We start from the raw sequence: 18,911 nt of genomic DNA on the forward strand, positions 1-18,911 counted from the left end.
GCCCCTTCCCCAGCTTCATAAGAGGCTAGGTCTCCTAGTTTACTGTCTATCTCTAGAAGCGTAGATCTTCACCTTTCCGCTGAGAGCGTGCTGAGAGCGTTCCCCAGTAAGCAAACTGCTCTCTGCGCCCAGCCGACTAAAATGAATGGGTCTACGGGTTCACCCGTGTCCATGGACCTCTCTGCCAGGTCCATTATTTTTGCAATTGGCCCCATCAAGTCCAGTATCTTATCCTGGCAGGACCTCCAGGCGCGGACCATACCCCTACTGGTATCCTTGTCCGCCTTAGTTATAAAGGTTAGCATTTTCGGGTCTAGCTCTGGGGTATCAGCTACCTTCCCGGTAAGCTCTGGTCTAGGGCATTCAGCTCTAAGGCAGAATCTGGTTTCTTTCTCAAGTGGTTTTATTATTTTTTGCGACATATATAGGGCTACTCTGGGAGATGGAGTCCACTCCGTGGATCTAGGGTGCCTGATAGTGTCGGGCTCAAACATATCAGAAATATCATCATCTTCTGGTCGAACTCCTCTGAGGATGAGAGAGCGTCCCTCATGTTTTTTGCCCCTGGGGTAGGGGGTACGAGGCTGGGCACTGCTGATTTTTCTAGAAAAGCATTCTTAAGCCTGCATCATCTGCCTCTTGGGGCTTTTCTCTCTTTCCCATCAATGGGCCCGGGGGGGAAGGGAGGAGGGGTAGATGAGTGTTTCCTCTTCCGGGGTGCTTTACACCCCCCTATTCATATTCTCTTGAGGCTGAGTAGTGGAGGTCCCCTCACCTGGATCATCCTGTAATCGATCTCTTCCTGTAGAGTCTGCTCCTGATCACTGTACTCGCTCCATTCCTCTTCTCCTCTGTCACAAGCCATGTTGTGTGATCTGTGAGAAGTAAACCCTGCTGAAGGCCTCTTAGCTCCACAGTGCGACCTGAATGTGCAACTGCTGTTAGCAGGTCGAGCGTTTCTGAGGTTTGTATATATAAATATTTAATCTTAATTATTATTATTTTTTTTAATGAAATTCTCATCAGCCTCTACTTTCCTCCTGAAACGCTGAAGAATCACCACGAAAATATGCATAGGCGACTCTGTGGAGCTTGTCAGGCTGCAGGCAACTGTCGTACGTTTGTACAAGGGTTTGAAATCTACTAGCGCATGCGCAAACCGCATAGGGAAGGGCGCCACAGCTTTCTTCCCCCGCTCTATATGCGACCCAAAACTAGCGCGTATCTCGTTCCACCCTTCATGTCTACATTAACTTCACCTCACGACCGGAGCCTGAAGACAAGCGAGATCGCTCGCGGCTCGGTCGCTTCCCTATCTACACTCTGACTGAGAAAAAGAGAAACACGCGCTGCACACTAAATTAGCTACACTGCGCTTGTTAACAATATTTAATAAAGTAAGTTCAGTTCAACCGCTTTAAGCTTAACGTTTTTCAATATTGGACTAAGGAAATAAGAATGTACTTAGCTGTCGTTAGCAGCCAAAAAAGAAGAGAGGAAAGGACCTAGGACAGCAGAGGTTTATAGCAGCAGGGCAAACCTCATTGGCTATGGACTACCTAGCACCTAAGACTTATGGGGGTTGTAGTTTGGATACACCTTTCTTCATAAGATGTTTGGTTACTCTGTTTTTTCTTTTCTTTCTTTGTTTTAAGCCAGTTGTATATGGCTAACTTGTAAAAAAATAAAAAGTCAGTTTTGATAGGCTGTTGTTTAGCAGTAATAAAGAAGCTAAGCATAATGCTCGCTTCCGGTCTTGTTATAGAATTGAATATGCAAACGTCGTTTAATCATATTATCTGAGAAATGCCAATAAACAAATTAAAAAAAATGGCTAAAGAACAGGCAAAATCCTAGTGCACTGCCATCTTAGGGTGCTAGCCACCTTTTGTAGCCATTTGCAGTAAATGCAAAAGTGCACGGATAAAAAATATAAAACAGGGTAGAAGAATATCCGTTGCCACCGCCTTATCCCTGGCACACTCTAAATGGATCCAAAAAGCACTACAGAAAAAAGGAATGAGGATACAAAGTATCATAACCGCACTTCACTTTAGGGTAATGTGTGCAATTGAAAAAACTCAATAAATTCACCAAGAGTCTTGCAGTACTGATAGGCTTATGGGCTGACCACTTTCCACACAAGAATGAGCAAAAAGACAAGGATAGTAAAGCAGAAGACTTTACTTCCCTCCAAACAGCCAAACCAGGTGTAAAACAAAGTAAAAAAGAAAGTGTGTCTTATAAATGTCTATGGGAGGAAAACAGAAAAAAATAAAATCTATCCCAACACACACAGATTTGTGGGGGTGCCTCCCCATGTAATCAGGTCTCAATGTAACTAAATGTATTCAACAGTATTCTAGCCTCACCCTTTTCAGGTGAGATATGCCAACAAAAAATCAACGTGAATACATGCTTCTGAAGAAGGGCTTTTGTAATTAGGCCAATTTAAATTTGCCACCATTTCCACTTCGGGCTCAGATTGCCCGCCACCACACATCAGTGTTTACCTACTACGAGTCCCTTATTTTAGATTTGTATTTAAAACCTCTTTCTTCGATCACTTGTTTTTTAATTTTTTTTATTTAATGGTCTTCAACCTTCTTTCCAAATAAGTTTTAAATTGTAATTGTACATGTTACCCTAACAACATGGAACTCCAGAGAAGTTTCCATGCTCAGTCTTAGAACTGTGGAAGCAAGTGCCTTTAGGTGTTTCAATGAATCTAACAGAAAAAGAACAAAATTATCTAATCATATACCTATTCCTTTTTTTGATAAGGTGGTAAAACATCTGCGCTGCAACTGGCACAATCTTAAACATGAGAGAATGTGACTTCCTTTGTGTGGACTAAAAGTGGACAATCATCACGATAATGTTTTAAACATGTTAAGTTATCTGTAAGATTTCTATTTATTTAACACACCTGCCTCGTAGATCCGCTGGCTTGTCTAACCTTTTCAGCAACAATGCCTAAAAGTTGCACAAGTCTGTTCTCCTTCATCAGCTCCTCCCTCAATTCAATCCCACAGGCTGATAGAAGAGCACCAAGAACATGCTCATACCGGACTCCAAAATGTGCGTCATGTAGCGCATCCTTCAACAACCTGCACATTTAACAAAAACAGGAGAGTCCAGTAAGTCAGAAAATAAATTGCTTGCATTTCAGTATTATTTATTATCATTTTTCATATAATTTTAATACACCCAATGTGTTTCTTTACAATAATAATAGAAATAGAATGCCACAAAATACTGTAGTGAATCCATCAAGTGTGTTAGTTTCATAACCGATATAAAAAAGTATTCCACTTTAAAAAACTGTATTTGGTGGTTGTGGACGTTGTGTGGGGTAAAGTGTGTCCTTTAAAGGTGGACATGTATGTATGCTGGGCAGGTGTGAGTATTAGGTAGTGTTTAGCCAAGTCCTCTGGGGAAGGCTTCTGGAGACCAGCTTGTAGTAGGTTCACCAGGTTGGAACAAACTCTCACAATGGTAAACAAGACTGAGCAGTATACCTTCACTCTTGCAAAGGGAGTGGGCTAGTCACAATTACGCACATCATCGATTTAGTGAAAAATACACCGTTTACAATAAAGCAAGGTAGTGAGAAATATGTACAGAAAGGTAAATATTTTAAAATGGACAAATAGTTTAATAAACACAATAAGCAGTCTAAAGAAGGCTCACAGATCTTTAAAACTAGCAAGAATGTACAATTGTCACAAAGTTAAATACGTCTATTAAAAATGAACCGGTTGTGGAAAAATTTAGCTGAAGTCCCTAAACATTATCATCCCCTATCTGAACATTTATTAAGTACACATAGTTAGCTACCAGCTTACCAATGTATTTCGTAAACTCTTTTTTGATTACTTTCTTAAACTTGACACAATAAAAAACAACATTTTAAACAGGGCAGCTTGGCAGAAAAGAAAACAAAATAGGGACATTTACCTTGTTATTTAAAACATTAACAAATCAGTAGGCAATAACAAACTGAAGACAGGAGTATCATTACCAAAAATGGTAAGGCAAAATAAAAAAGTACTCGAAATGTAACAATTAGTCAGCTTTCTCTATAGAGTCCTACAATACACTGGTTAATATAAGTTAGTAACACAGAAGGAGCAAAACATCTCAGGGTATTTGTTTTGGTGACAGTAATGTACAATATATATTTATTAATTGCCATTACACCAGTGGCCAGATTACAGAAACTTTGCACCGGTGCAAGTGCAAATTTACACAGTAATAGCGCTAGGGTAAGGTTTGCCCTATTTTTACAAACACTGGGACTTATTCAAAAACTTTTCATTCTAGCAAATCTTGATTGTCAGTGTCCAAGCGCCACAGGTGCTTATCAATGGATCAAAACACAATAAGTCTTCCAAATATTTAAAATGTAAGTGTTAGGGAGAATTCTCTGTTTAGGCTGAATTTCCTAACCTAGTGAGTCCCCCAGCAGCTTTGCTGGATTTTTGGGGTTTATTTTTTTCTCCTGCCAAGAGTGAGACTCTTTTACCCTCACTCTTGGGCATGATTTGAGTGTGTTTCTTTGAATCTATATGTGCTTAATGGGCTATGGGGTCTTTTACCCCATAGGGCTTTATGTGTTTTTGTAATGTGCGTTACACAGCACCCTCAGTGTAGTAACACAGGGGTGTCATAGTGACCCCCCAGTATAGACTCCATACCCTGGGACTGACTACTGTCTCCCAGGGCATGTAAAGTCACCATTGACTTTACTAGTCTCAAATTCTGAACAGAACCAGTACAAACCACCATATTGTGGACGTACTGGCTGGGGCAATTCAATTGCCCCGGGGTCTGTTAGTCGAGGGGGCACGTCTCCGTCCCCCCTGATCGAGTTTTGGCTGGTGGCAGTGGATACTACTTTTTATATTCAACCACAAATATTTTCCTATGGGATTTCCCATTGTTTTAGGCTACTATCTTTATTTAATTATTTACGGTAGCCTTGAACATACCACCGGTTTATTTATTATTAATTCTCCGGTTGGTATTTTTTGCCAAAACTTGATTCTAAAATGGAGTTTGTGTTCTCTTCTGTGACTCCAACCCAAGTCGAGTCCTTTGTTCCACTTTTTGGCGGGCTTCCCCACAGAAGCCCTCCAAAGTGGTGCCACTCTGTCTGGGGTACTTAGGAGGGGTGGAGGGGGATTTAGGCACCCTGGACTGAGTTGCCTAGGCAACTCAAGTCGCACTCCATCCTGATTGGCCCAAGTGGTGAGCCGGCCGGCTCACCACTTAGCATGTTTGAGTGACAACTAGGCTGAGTGAATGGGGGTTTTCTGCATAAAAGCAGGGCTTTGGGAACTGGAACTTCAGAAGTCGGCACAGGACCTAAGAATCGGACGAGGGAGAAGCTGAGCCGACCTGCCACGACGACACCACCGGTGGAGCAGTGGCTGGACCGTCTCACCACTTTTCCCAACGACAGAGGAGATCTCCCGCCGGAGAGACTTCTTCCTTTGACTGGTGGGGATAACCAGTTTTCAACGTCTTTTCGCCTTCCCGACGTACCTCGTGGCCGCCTTGCCTGTGCCAAGCACCCCGGCAACCGGGATACCACGTTTTACCACGACCACAAATTAAAAGGTACCACCTTTAATCGAAAAACTCCGCGGCTGGTTTCTTCCCTGGCAGTGCAACGACCTTCATCTTTCCTCCAAGTCGAGATTTTCTCTTCCCCTGGACGACGACGAAGACTTGCACCCACTGCCAGGAACAACTGCCACCGCTGGAGGATCCTTCCCACTTAAGGTACCGTGTCCCGCCTGGCTTCCCTTGCCACCGACTGTACGGGGTAGATTTAGCCCCCGGCTTTCGAACCTGGGTTAGCCTGGGACACCCTGTGTTACGCTCACCTGATTCCCACGGGGGCGTCGATCTGGACTGGCCCGCTGTTGCTTCCACCAGAGTAACACGTAGAGCCGAGATGACAAACTGGACAGACCCACTTAGCTTCGTTTGTTGGGCTCGTACGAATATCTTTCTGCAAGTGAGAAGGGGAATTAACCTCCCGTAATCTGAGCGTTAACCCGCCTTCCCACTCCCCTTGTCTGCCCACAGAACACTCCTGAAGTCCCCTCTTAATCTCACCTGATGATTTGGAAAGATGAGCTCTCCATCCAGCGTCGAGCGCAGGGGCGCATAGATGACCAGTTACTTCACTGGCGTGGAGGAATTGGCGAGTTCCAGTATTGACACTAAAGTCCAATCGTTCGTAAGAGTTCAAAAATCTGATCTTCACTCTGCCAGATTCCTTGCAGGTTGCAGATTTAAACCACTAGAAGAGTTCCAAGTGGCAATTGGTAAGATCCTGGTAAGTCTTTTGTGGTTCTCCCCTTTGGGGCCGGGGTGCGGCGGTGATGCAGAATTGACTGCGCCGACCCGAGATGAGGCGAGTACCCACTCTGTGGTAATCAGGTAAGTCTTTGGAGGTAGGTTGTATTGTCCTTGTTTTCCCCTTAGGGGTCGGGGTGCGGCGGTGATGCAGGATTGACTGCGCCGACCCGAGATGAGGTGAGTACCCCCCTGTGGTAATCAGGCAAGTCTTTGGGGGTGGTTTGTATTGCCCTTGCTCACCTATTTGTTCTTGTCTCCCCCAGGTGTTGAAGAATGGCCTGGAGATGCTGGGTTCGCGATGGAGTAAAGGAATGCAGCCCCGGATGGTGAGTTCAGCGCGGCGCTGCGAGGTGCGTGGCAACGCACCTGTGAAGGCTTCTCTCTTCCAGATCGACGATGTGCTGGATCAAGGTTTCTTGTAAGGGTTTTGTTCTGATCTCTTCTCCTTCTCCTTTTCCTTTTCTTGTTTCAGGTGTTCCAGGGCTGAAGCGGGCGTGGCTGAAGACTGGCGCTGCTGAAGACACGGTGAGCGTTACGCTGCAGCACGCAAAATAATGCGAAGCACGTGTGGCTGTCCGGGTGTGGCTTAAATAGCCTTGGAAGAAGTCCCAGGTAAGTATTCTTCCACAGCCCCACTCGAGAGGAAAGGAGTCCCTGAAGTAAAATAGTCCCTCTAAGCCTCATTTGGCTTGTGGCTTCGTGCAGCATGGTCTGCATCAGGTAGGTATGCAGCATGGTCTGCATCAGGTAAGTTTTCTGTAATGAGCCTGGCGCCCATGGCGCCAGGACTGACTTTATTCTTATGAGCCTGACGCCATAGGCGCCAGGACTGTAGCCAAATAGCCCCTAACTGGGGTTTTTGGGCATGCTTCAAGTGGCATGATGCCTGCTTCCGGGGTTGCTGGGCCTGGTCTGGCTTTCCGGGGGCAGGCATCGTGACACCCTGGCTAAACTTTTCTGAGCCTCGCTAAACTCTTTTTGAACTCTCTGCAAGACTTTCTAAGCCTAGTGTAACTGTGTGATCTTGGGCGCATTTAGTGTTCCTAAATCTTAGAGTGGTGTACCTTTCCATATTCTGTCTTTTTCCCTCCCTTTTTCACAAACTTATTGGAGTGCCATCTAGTTAAGCGCTCACCTCTGTATGAAAATAAGTGGTGTTTTACTAAGACTTCTCTGATCAGGAATAAGGGGTGTATATATTATAATAGTAACTGTGTTTAGAGTGTTTTTACAATAAGAGTGCTGGAGTGTTTCAAACAGTGTTTTTAAATAAATAATTATATACTTTGATACCAAAGCTCTGGTCAGTGTTTGCTTGTATTATTGTGTCTGAGTGCCTATTGTGTATACTTTGCATACTGCCGAACTCTTCTTGAGGGAAGTCTGACTGCTCAGCCACAGCTACCAGGTAAATCTGGGTGGCACAGACTGCTACCAAGTGGGTTTACTGCTAACACCTGTAGTCCTAAATCTTTTGCAGTGTTCCCTAAGGGAACTGCACAGGTTTCTGCCTAACAGTAAGGAATAGAAACCAAATGTAAAATGTTTTAAACAAGTTTATTTTAACATTTAAAACATTTTTTTGTGATCTTTGCATAATCCTAGTTCTCATTGAGTTTATCAATTCAGCGCAGCAGTGATAAAATAATGTGCACATGTTAAGCCACTGACACAGTCTTGTGCTGATTCATAATCTTAGAGTAATTCTCTTGTTAGAATGCATGTATATGGGATACATTACTCACCGTAATGTGATGCTTGTATCTGCTTAGATTCACATGCTGTGCATAGGCCGACATCTAGTGGAAGCTGCGGAGTATTACAGTTTGTTTTTCGAAACTCGAAAATGGGCGTCGACTTTATTAAAGCAGTTATCGTAAATAAATAGAACATTTTGATTAGTGTGCCAACATTTAGTCTTTTTCACCAAGCCAAACATTTACAACTCTCTGTTGTTTCCAGTTCATTTCAAGTCCTTTGCAGTTCATAATTTCCTTGTCAGCCGTTTTAGGCCTTGTTGTCGTTTGTTTGGCTATTCTTGTCCAGGTTCAATTAAGACTAATTTAAGTTCCCTCAAGATGTTCTTGTCCGAAATTTTTTTTTGCATGACGTCTAGGAACATACCCAGGCCTCTAACCGTTCTTTTGTTGAGGACGATATACAAAGCATCCCACCAGGAATCGTAATCCAGGCCGCATGACTCAGGCAAAGCTTGTTGGAGTGTCCTTTCTCTCTCAGATTTCAACTCTTTGCAAAACATTGACTAGTGTTGTAATGATTCTTCTTCATTACATAAACGACAGTTGTCGTCCTCTACGATACCATATTTCTTCAGATTCTGTTGAGTTCTTAAGATGTTTAATCTAAATCGAAGTATGGCATCTCTGTGTTTTGGGTTTGCGCTCTTCCTTAAGTAGTTTGTAAGGTTTTTTGGAAAGTTGACTAGTTTAATTGAAAGCGTATGTGGTTTTGATCCCAAGCGCATAGACTCTGTTTGGGCCCAGTCTATAGCCAATAGGCGTACCTTTACTTTTTTTGGATTGTTGTGCAGAGTTTCCATGCGGATACCTATATTTCTCATTATTTCTTGACATTTGTGTCTCCAGATGTTAAGGAGACCTGTCTCAGAAGCTTCATTTTGGAACTTTATCACTTTGTATTGTGGCGGGCAATAAGTGAATTCCACTTTTCTATAGGTTGTTAGGGTTTTCCAAACCACTTGCACATGGAGGGAGTAGAGTCCCAGTTCATGTCCGATTACACCACTCGGTACACATTTTGGCAATCTCAAAGTTCTTTTCCAGAATCTGGACTCCAGTCTATCCCAGGTTTCCCAGGGCATTCTTAGACAACATTCGCCAGCATAGGTGATTGCAGATGTAACTTTTTGGTTGTAAAAATCGACCAGGCATTGTATTGAGAACTTCCCACAATTTTTCTTCAGTCAGAGCCTGTGATATCATTTGGTCAATTACCAGTTCCAAGTTTGCTATCCATGGTTTTTCACCGCCATCTGAGCTAATCACTGCTCCTAGATATTTTGTACGGTTGGACATTTTGATTGGAGTGTTCATTAGACGCCATTTAAATGCTTTGTACCTTTTTGCGTTTGTTTGACTGAGAATTAGGATTTCTGATTTCTCTGCATTGGATTGTTGTTTGTTGATGTCCACATACGCTTGTAAGGCATTTAACTTTCTTTGTAGCCCTATGGTATGGGGGTCATATCCAACAACACAAGCTCATCAGCGTATAAAATAGGATTTAAGGTTCCATCTAAGCGTGACAAACAAGATCTTTCTAGTTGTAGCCAGTTTTCGATATCATGGATGTAGAAGTTGTACAGATCGATGCCAACTGGCAACCTTGCTTCAGCCCTCTTGTTGTTCTTATGCATCTGCTGAGGTTTCCTTTCTGATCAACTTTTAGATTAGTGTTTGAGTGTAGGGTTATGATGGCATCTAATGGATCATAGGGGCAACCCTTGTTGCTTAATTTTTTCCACAGGAATTCTCTGTCAACTATCGAAAGCCGCAGCCATGTCGATGAAGGCTAGATATATGGTTTGTTTGTTTTTGACGGTTTTCATTTTCAAAACATTGAGGTTTAAGAGATTTAGGCCACAATCTACTCGTTCCATAAAGCCGGTCTGGCTATGGTCAAAGTTACCGCTTGATGATATCCATTATTTTAGTCTTTTGAGTAGTATTTCTACGTACAATTTTCTGAGCAAATCCAGTTAAGAGATTGGGCGGTAATTTTCCAGTTTTGCCCGATTGCCTTTTTTAAAGAACGGTATGACAATTGCGGTCTCCCATGATTTGGGAATCTGTCGGTTGATGCTAATTCTGTCAAAGAGAACATACCACATGTCAGCCCACACCTCTGGATTTTGTTTTCGAGTAAAGTTCGATAGCCCATCCGGGACGGGGGCACGTGATCTATTTGCCTTTTTGATGATCTCCAAAATTCCATTCTTGAAAAAGGCTGTCTTCCATGGATTTCTAATTGGAGCTTCCGATGTCTACATTGGAACTTCTTTATTTTGATCATAGATTTCACCGAAGTGTTCGAACCATTGCGATTCTTGAATTGGGTTTAGTTGTTCTTGGCCTCTTGTGTTCATCTGATTGTTTATTAAGAACCAGAAGAAGTTCGCCTTTTATGTTTTCAGTCGCTCTGATCATATTTTCAGAGTCTTATTGGTATAGTTGTGCACGGTCGGCCTTCACCCAATTTGGATATTTCGCTATAGTAGTTTTTATTTCCAATTTTTTGTCTTTTACCTCTTATTTATGGCTTGCAGTTCTTTAGACAGTTGTTTTTTATTTTCTGCAAGCTCTTCGTCTTGCTGATGAAATCTTCTTATTTGAAGGTTCCCTTGCTTTGTATTGGATATTCTAAATAGACTCAAGCACTCTTCGTATTCGGTGTCTGTGCTTTTTTGATCCTTCCACTTCATTATTGCCTCTTTTAGCAAAGGAGTCTCTTTGTGTGATAGTCGTAGCCTGTTTAGTCCATTATTTGTGCTGACTTTGTGCTTCTGTTTCCTTTCTTTTCCGTCTTTTGGATCGCTTGCAGATTGCTTTGGTTGTGTACACGTTAAAGTTAGATGTCTATGGTCACTTTTTACAGTATTTATGATTTCCATTGATGTTATTTGTTGGTAAGTATTGGAATCCACAAAAAAGTAATCCAATGTTGCGCTCGCATTATACGAGGACCAGTTGGGTACACCCATCAGATCTCCTTCTACGTTTACGATCTTCAGATCTCTTATTTTGATTTAATTTAGCATTTTTTTTGGATCGTATTGTTTTGACTGTTGGTGTGATATGTCCTCAATATTATTTATTTTGAGACAGTCAATGTTTAAATCACCACATATGAACGGTCTCACGGGATGGAATTCTGCTCTAAGGTTGTCTACGGTCTTCATGACTGTCTGCAGAAATTTGTCTCCATCCTTTGCTTTGCTGTTCTAGCACAAGTTAAGGAAAATGTGTGTTATTTTTGTATGCGCTGGGGCTTGATCTTCTTGCATTATCACAATTTGTATCAAAGGGGAAGGTGATAGAGTTCGTATGATCTTTTCTCTTGCAGTGTTTTTCACAATGGTTAATAAGCCTGCCAAAAGGTCTCCCGATGGGTCGCTTGTATGCTTTATTTAAGTAGCAAGTACGGCCGTCGATAAAGGGAGTAGGAGTTCTTGATTTATTTTTTCAAACAAATGTTTGAAGCTTCTTGAGTTACATGAGGCTATTCGTAGGTTTCTATGACCTTGTTGGTAGTCAATCTATTGTTTGTTTTGACTTGCGAGGGTTGTTGGTAACCATTCCCATGATACTGTGTTGTCTATTTTGGTGTCCATTTCCAAAGTATTTGTGGCATTTGCTAACTCATTTTCCTCGTGGGTTCCTTTTACGATAATTCGTAAGGCTCTCGGTCCACGCAAGATTGTTGGCGAAAATCTCATGGGTTTACTGTTTGTGTCATCCTCTTTTTCATTTTTAGTCTCCCTTTTTGAGAAACTTTGGTCCGAGTTGCTGATTGGAAGACGTCTTTAATTGTCAGGTTCGTTCTAATGATGTATTTTGAGGTCGAAACCTAGGATTCTTAGGTCTTCCGTCGCTGTAATTATTAAGTTCATAATTGTCTTAGAGGCAAGGTGTATATGTATAAAATCATTTTGGGTTTCAAATGGGAAAGCCACTATTTTAATGTCTTTTGGCTCAATCACTCGCAGACGAGGTATCGAATGTATTAGCCTCATCAAGTTTGCTCTGTTTAAAATCAGACCATCATTTGCATTTTGTTTGGTTATTCGTTTTCGGGACAGTCTTCTTATACTTGTAGGTTTCCTTTTGTGTGTTGCTCGCTGGATTTCTATTGGAGGCATAGGACATTTTGGAGTGCACAACCATGGAATCCATTATTTGTCTTTGCTTTGTCTCAAGCTTCTGTTTGTTGGCCAAGGATTCTCCCTTTGTTTGTAGAGTTTCAAAGGACGGTGGTTGAAGGGCTAGGCTCTTTGGTTCTTCAGGGTGTTAGGGAGAATTCTCTCTTTAGGCTGAATTTCCTAACCTAGTGAGTCCCCCAGCAGTGAGTTAGTGGGAATAAGCTGGAAAAGTGCAAGAGAGCAGTGATGTGCTGTTGGCAGCCTCAGCCCGGTGGGTCCGTTGGCTGGGATTCAGGTGTTTTACGGTCAGCAATCGTCATGTCCATCCAAGTGTGGCACCTGGCAACATTCACAGTTCCATCTAAGTGTGGCACATGCTAACATTCAGAATCCTATCTAGATGCGACGCAGACTGAAGTTACAAATTCCATCTAAGTGTGGCACATGCTAACATTCATAATCCTATCTAGATGTGACGCAGGCTGAAGTTACGAATTCCGTCTAAGTGAGACAGAAGCTGTTAGGGAGAATTCTCTCTTTAGGCTGAATTTCCTAACCTGGCGAGTCCCCCAGCAGCTTTGCTGGATTTCTGGAGTTTGTTTTTTTCCTCCTGCCAAGAGTGAGACTCTTTTTCTCCCACTCTTGGACATGATTTGTGGTGTTCCTTTGACTGTTAATGTGTTTTATGGGCTATGGGGTCCTTTACTCCATAGGGTCTCATGTGTTTTTATTGTGTGTTACACAGCACCCTCCGTGCAGTAACACAGGGGTATCATAGTGACCCCCCACCATAGACTCCATACCCTGGGACTGACTACTGTCTCCCAGGGCATGTAAAGTCACCATTGGCTTTACTAGTCCCAAATTATTAACAGAAACCAGTACAAACCACCATATTGTGGACGTACTGGTCGGGGCAATTCAATAGCTCCGGGGTCTGTTAGTCGAGGGGCCACGTCTCCGTCCCCCCTGATCGAGTTTTGGCTGGTGGCAGTGGAAACTACTTTTTATATTCGACCGCAAATATTTTCCTACGGGATTTTCCCATTGTTCGAGGCTACCAACTTTAATTATTTACTTCTCATAGCCTCGGACATACCGCCGGTTTATTTAATATTAATTCGCCGGTTGGTATTTTTTGCCAGGACTCGATTCTAAAATGGCGTTTGTGTTCTCTTCTATGACTCCAACCCAAGTCGAGCCCTTTGTTCCACTTTTTGGCGGGCTTCTCCACAGAAGCGTACAAAAGTGGTGCCACTCTGTCTGGGTACCGCAGAGGGTGTTGGAGGGGGTTTAGGCACCCTGGACTGAGTTACCTTGGTAACTCAAGTCGCACTCGTGTGATTGGCCCAAGTGGTGAGCCGGCCGGCTCACCAATTAGCATGTTTGATTGACAGCTAGGCTGAGTGAATGGGGGTATGCTGCATAAAAGCAGGGCTTTGGGGACTGGAACTTCAGAAGTCGCCACAGGACCTGAGAATCCGACGTGGGAGAAGCTGAGCCGACCTACCAGGACGACACCACCGGTGGAGCCCTGCGGAACCGACTCACCACTTCCCAACGACAGAGAAGATCTCCCGGCTGGAGAGGCTTCTTCCCCCGATTGGTGGGCACAACCAGTTTTACCTTCCTTCTTCGCACCCCAGACCGGTTTGTGGTCGAAATGCCCGTGCCAAGCACCCCGGCGGCCGGATAGCCACTCACCACTGAACCGCGAATCAACAGCCCCGCTCCTTGTACCTGAGAAACTCTGCGGCTGGTTTCTTCCCTGGCAGTGCAACGGACTCCTGTCTTCCTCCCCGACGAGATCCTCTCTTCCCCCGGACGAAGCACCGACTTGCATCCACTGCCAGGAACAACTGCCCCCGCTGGAGTGTTCTCACCACTTTAAGGTACCGTGTCCGCCAGGCCTCCCTTTCTAAAGATTGCTACAAGGTAATAATAACCCCTTAACCTGCTGGACTGGGCTGGCCGCCTTGACCCTCTAACTGGTCCCTTTCTTTGGTCCAACTCCTTTTTGAACCATTACAAGACTTTTGTGCACTGCAACCGTATGACCTTGGACACATTTCGTTTGATCCCCTGAAAGTGGATCCGGTCTATTGAACTCTAACTTCACGGTGTTACTTTGCCTTCCTCTCTTGTTGCGTTCGTGAAAAAGTGTTGGGATCTGTTTCAATTTATTCTCTGGTTTTCTCTCCCTTTTAAAAACGAACTATTAGAGTGCCATCTACGTTAAGCGCTCACCGCTGTCTGAAAATAAGTGGGGCTTTACTTAAGACTTGTCTAATATTCTTTTAAGGGAGTCTATATCTTTCAGTGACCGTGTTTTTGAATTGCTTACCATTGGTGCCTGTGTGTTTTTTTAGATGTGGTTTTAAATAAATAATTATATCTCTTTTACACCAAGCCGTGGTCAGTGTTTACTTATTCTATTCTGTTCTCTTGACCTATTGTGAATACTCTGTATACTGCCTAACTCTTCTTGAGGGAAGTCTGACTGCTCAGCCACAGCTACCAAGTGAATCTGTGTGGTACAGACTGCTACCAAGTGGGTTTACTGCCAAACACCTGTAGTCTTAAATCTTTTGCAGTGGTCCCAGAGGGAACTGCACAGGTTTCTGCCTAACACAGGGAGATTGGCCAACCATTGCGTTTCGTCAGGTTCTTCTTCACTCTCTAACTCTATAATGCTCTCGGCGTCATGGATGGACAGGTTCAATAGCGCCTCGATCTCTTTCAGCTGCACTTTTTGCCTCAGACACGTTTTCTGTAGAGATGTTTGTAAATTGTCTCGTATTTGGTTTTCTGTTTAATTCCTCGTCCACTTTTTGTCTGTTTTTTTTTTAGTGTTAACTCTCTGTCTGGAGCTGGGTCTTTCATAGGTTTCAAGTTTCGGATGAAGTTTGACTCCTCCATTAAGCGAAGGTTTTACGGTTGGTAGGTTCTTAGGTTTTTTGGATTATGGTTCCACTGTTTTTTTTCTGGCGCCTAGCTCCTTCCCCCTTCCTTCGCCTGCTGGTTTTATCGGTTCAAATACTGCAAAAACTTTTTTTGCTGTCTTGCTTATACATGTAGGTTCGCCCCGGTGACGCCCAAGTTTCCCACCTGATTTTGTGCAGTAATCTGCAATTCCAATTGTGTTATAACTTTGCTGGTTGTCGAGGGCAACATTTTGACTGTTTGAGCCACTCCAAGTGCTGGTTGGGCTGTACCATTCAAAGCAGGCATGTTTTTTACATTTTCAGATTTGTTTGAATGCATGGTCGGTACCTATGCTTGTGAGGCGCTTTCTGAGTGTGAGTTATGACAATTTATTAATGCTTCACTTATTGCCTGCCTCTCCTTGGAACTCAGCAGGTCTTCATTACAATCTAGTTTTAGCAGCTTCACTATGTCTCTGAAGCCATTCAGGAAAGATTTTTTGTCCTGACAAGCATCCGCCATCAGATCAATTAGAGTTTTAAAGGTGATGTTTTCAGGCTCTTTCACCTGCTCTTCGTTCTTTTGTGGCTTCGATGTAGGACTCTATGTATATTAACTTTGATTGCAAGGTGGTCAGGTCTTTATATTTTTCATGGAGACCTTCCTACAATTTGAGGAAAGGGGCCAGGGTTATTGTTAGCATGGATCTAACCGCGGTTTGTAGGTTTGTGAATTGGTCTGCCCATACTGGAGTTTGATCTTTTATCGTTGATTGTTGAAGCTTCTTATGTTTCACTGAGGATTTGAGGCTTTTGGAGGATCATTTGGTCTTTTGTTGTCCGTGGTCCCATTGTTTTCGGTATTCCATGTTTTCTGATTCTTCGCTGGAGATAGATGAGGTTGTGTCAACTTCACTTATTTCAGTGAGTATTTTGGTCGTCGTGTTGGCTAAAGGATCAATTTGATTCGTTTGCACTAAGGGACACTTTTCTTTTACTGCAGAAATTTGAATCATGGGCACCTTTACTGTACCTGTTTTTGCTTTTTTTGAGGGGCCATTTGAGAGGTGGATTTATTTAGTTCCACTTCTACAATTGGCCATTTTTCTCTTCATCCATATGGAGTTGACGTTTCAGGGGGGCTAATGTGCTCAATGTGTATACTTTCTTTCTGAGCAGATGTAACCTGAGATGTATTGTTGGACTTGTTTTGGAAATCCTTAAATTCTCCAACAATTTGTAAGGAGCAAGAAGGCTTTTCATTTTGGCTTTTAGGAGCAGGGGGTAAACTACTACTCGTGGCTTCTGGACGTCCTGGTGCACCCAAGGCAGCTTCTTTTAGGGTGCTGTGAACCAACTCGCCGTGCCCTGAGGCTTGTAGTATTTCGTTATCAGTTACTTCTCTTCATGTGTGCGAGTCGGCTTGTACTATGGTCACCACCTTTTGGGCTGTGGGGGCGTTTTCCATAGTTGTAAAAGGCTGTTCCTTTGGCTTAAAGTGCTATCTTATTGATTTCAGCTCAGAGAGCGATTTTGTCCGGGATTTTTGTTTAGCCCATTGAGATTTTATTTGGCTGGTTACGGGAGCCAACATCATCTTCTCATTGTACTGTGTTCTCTCTTTTGACTCTGTTAATATTTTTTTTGTATTTTGGTTTAATTGTTGATTTCTTTTTTGGAACAGTATTGTTATCCTCTAATTGATTCTCTACAAGAGAAGTCATTTTTGTAGCTTTTGTGATTTTTGTTACTGGCTCCTCTATGTTAAGCTGATGTTGATTTTGTGTTTGTGGACCCGATTGGGGTACACTAGCCTGCTTCGTTGGTGCACACATTTTTAAGGTTGGCGTGGACGGTTCCTCCATTACCGACTCGAAGAAGAAACCCAGAGCATCCATGTACGCTGGCGAATCCTCTTCCCGAGGCTGCACAAACTTTTGTTTATTTTCTTGTAGTTGATTTTTAGTCACATTATTTTTATAGTGTCCCTTTCTGTTGGTGTACGGGACTTGCACTTGCGAGTTGATGGCAACCTTCCCGCTCTGATCGTTTTCACTCGGGCTACCTTCGTCGCAATCTCCCTCCCCACTGGCCTCGCCCCTCACTTCCAGGCTCGCGCACTCCGCCGCCGTCAGCCCGCGATGGACGGGCACGGGTGATCGAAAGCCGGCACCGACACAAGGTAAGACGGCTGGGGGTGGGGAGGGCGCGGTGTTCTTATCAGATAACAAAGATGGCTCACCTTGGTCGTCCTGTACTCCTGGGTCCAAGTTGGTCGCAACGCTCATTGTGGCGTCCAAGCGATCGCAATCCACAACTTGGGTGCCCTTTTCACCGAGGTCTCTTCCTGCGTCAATGCACACAGTGCCCCGCTTAGGCAGGCGCGACCTCAATTCGAAACCTGCTCCTGTTGTCAGTGTTTTCGTGCGGCTGTGGGTCCTAAGGGCGAGGTTAGCAAGGGCGGGGGGCAGCTCCATGACTCAGCCCCCTCAGCTAACAATCAGCCAACGCTCCGCTTCCTAGTGGTCGTTTTAAAGAAAATTCTCTGGACAATGAAGCAGGTAGAAAGGACCTCTCTTGCCAACACTCAGCCAACACTATATGCAAGGTCCGTCTGGTTCAAAAAGATACATGATGCGTTAGACAAACCCAAGCTGGTATCTAAGTGACCTTGACAGTACCCTCTCCATATACACAAAGAGTTGATCAAGGCCATCATGTCACAACTTCTATTTAGTGTGACTTGCCCTTTGTTTGCAGTGCTGTGATTATTTCTTAGAAAAGTCGACATGGTGTGTTCCGTCTCTGGTGTGTACATTGTTACTTGTAAGAGTATGTTTGTGATTTACATTGCGGAGTGCCCATGCAAATTATTATACGTTGGTAAAACAATCTGCCAGGTGAGACAGCAGATCTTGGAACATCCTTTGTGTATACATAACTTGGTGCCGGACGAGCACCTAGTGGAGTACATATACATAGTACTCATTTTTAACTTGTGATTACAAGATTAATAAATATATATTTTGGTGAATAAAGAATTATGAGGTGTTAGAGGGTGCATTTAAAAAATCTAGACGGTTTGACATGATGGACTTGATCAACTTTGTGCGTATATGTTGATGATAGCCTGGAAGATGAAGGCCTACCAGGCACCCAGAGTTTAAAAATCTTCAGTAACCTCTCCATTCAAAACAATAATGAATGATAATTTAGCAACATTTAAGATTTTCAAATTCTACTGAAAGATAACAAGATATTAATCTTAAATTCCAACAGCATAGGATTGATGCATTGATGTAACATATCTCTAATGTCAAACTACTGTCTTTTATAAACAAACACATTTTATGATAATCAGGACTACCATTATATTCACTGACTCGAGTTTAATCCTTTTTGACCCGTTGAAAAACGCCTTTGGTGTCTGCCAACTGGTAATTAGGACATGCTCCTACTGCATCATTTATCTTTTTTGAGCAGACGGACCTTGAATATATACACTCTAACAAGAGAATTACTCTAAAATTATGAATCTGAACAAGACTGTGCCGGTGGATTAACATGTACTCATTATTTTACCACTGCTACCCCTAATTGATACATTCAATGAGAACTAGGATTACTCGATAGATCACAAAAAGGTTTTTTTTAAATGTTAAAATAAACTTTATTTTTACATTTGGTTGCTATTCCATAAATGCTGTGTACTA

The 18,911-nt window shown here is 43.2% G+C and overlaps 1 protein-coding gene across 1 annotated transcript in view; it reads right to left on the reverse strand.

Annotated features, from left to right (window-relative positions):
- PIK3C2A (phosphatidylinositol-4-phosphate 3-kinase catalytic subunit type 2 alpha) overlaps nucleotides 1–18,911 on the reverse strand; it is a 2,027,647-nt gene that overhangs the window by 967,750 nt on the left and 1,040,986 nt on the right. The window contains exon 19 of the mRNA XM_069623772.1: nucleotides 2,930–3,110. Within this exon, the coding sequence (XP_069479873.1) occupies nucleotides 2,930–3,110 (181 nt within the window). The remainder of the gene's footprint in view (nucleotides 1–2,929; nucleotides 3,111–18,911) is intronic.

Source organism: Ambystoma mexicanum, chromosome 11 (genome assembly GCF_040938575.1).
Source record: "Ambystoma mexicanum isolate Mex_15411 chromosome 11, UKY_AmexF1_1, whole genome shotgun sequence".
Lineage (NCBI taxonomy): Eukaryota > Metazoa > Chordata > Amphibia > Caudata > Ambystomatidae > Ambystoma > Ambystoma mexicanum.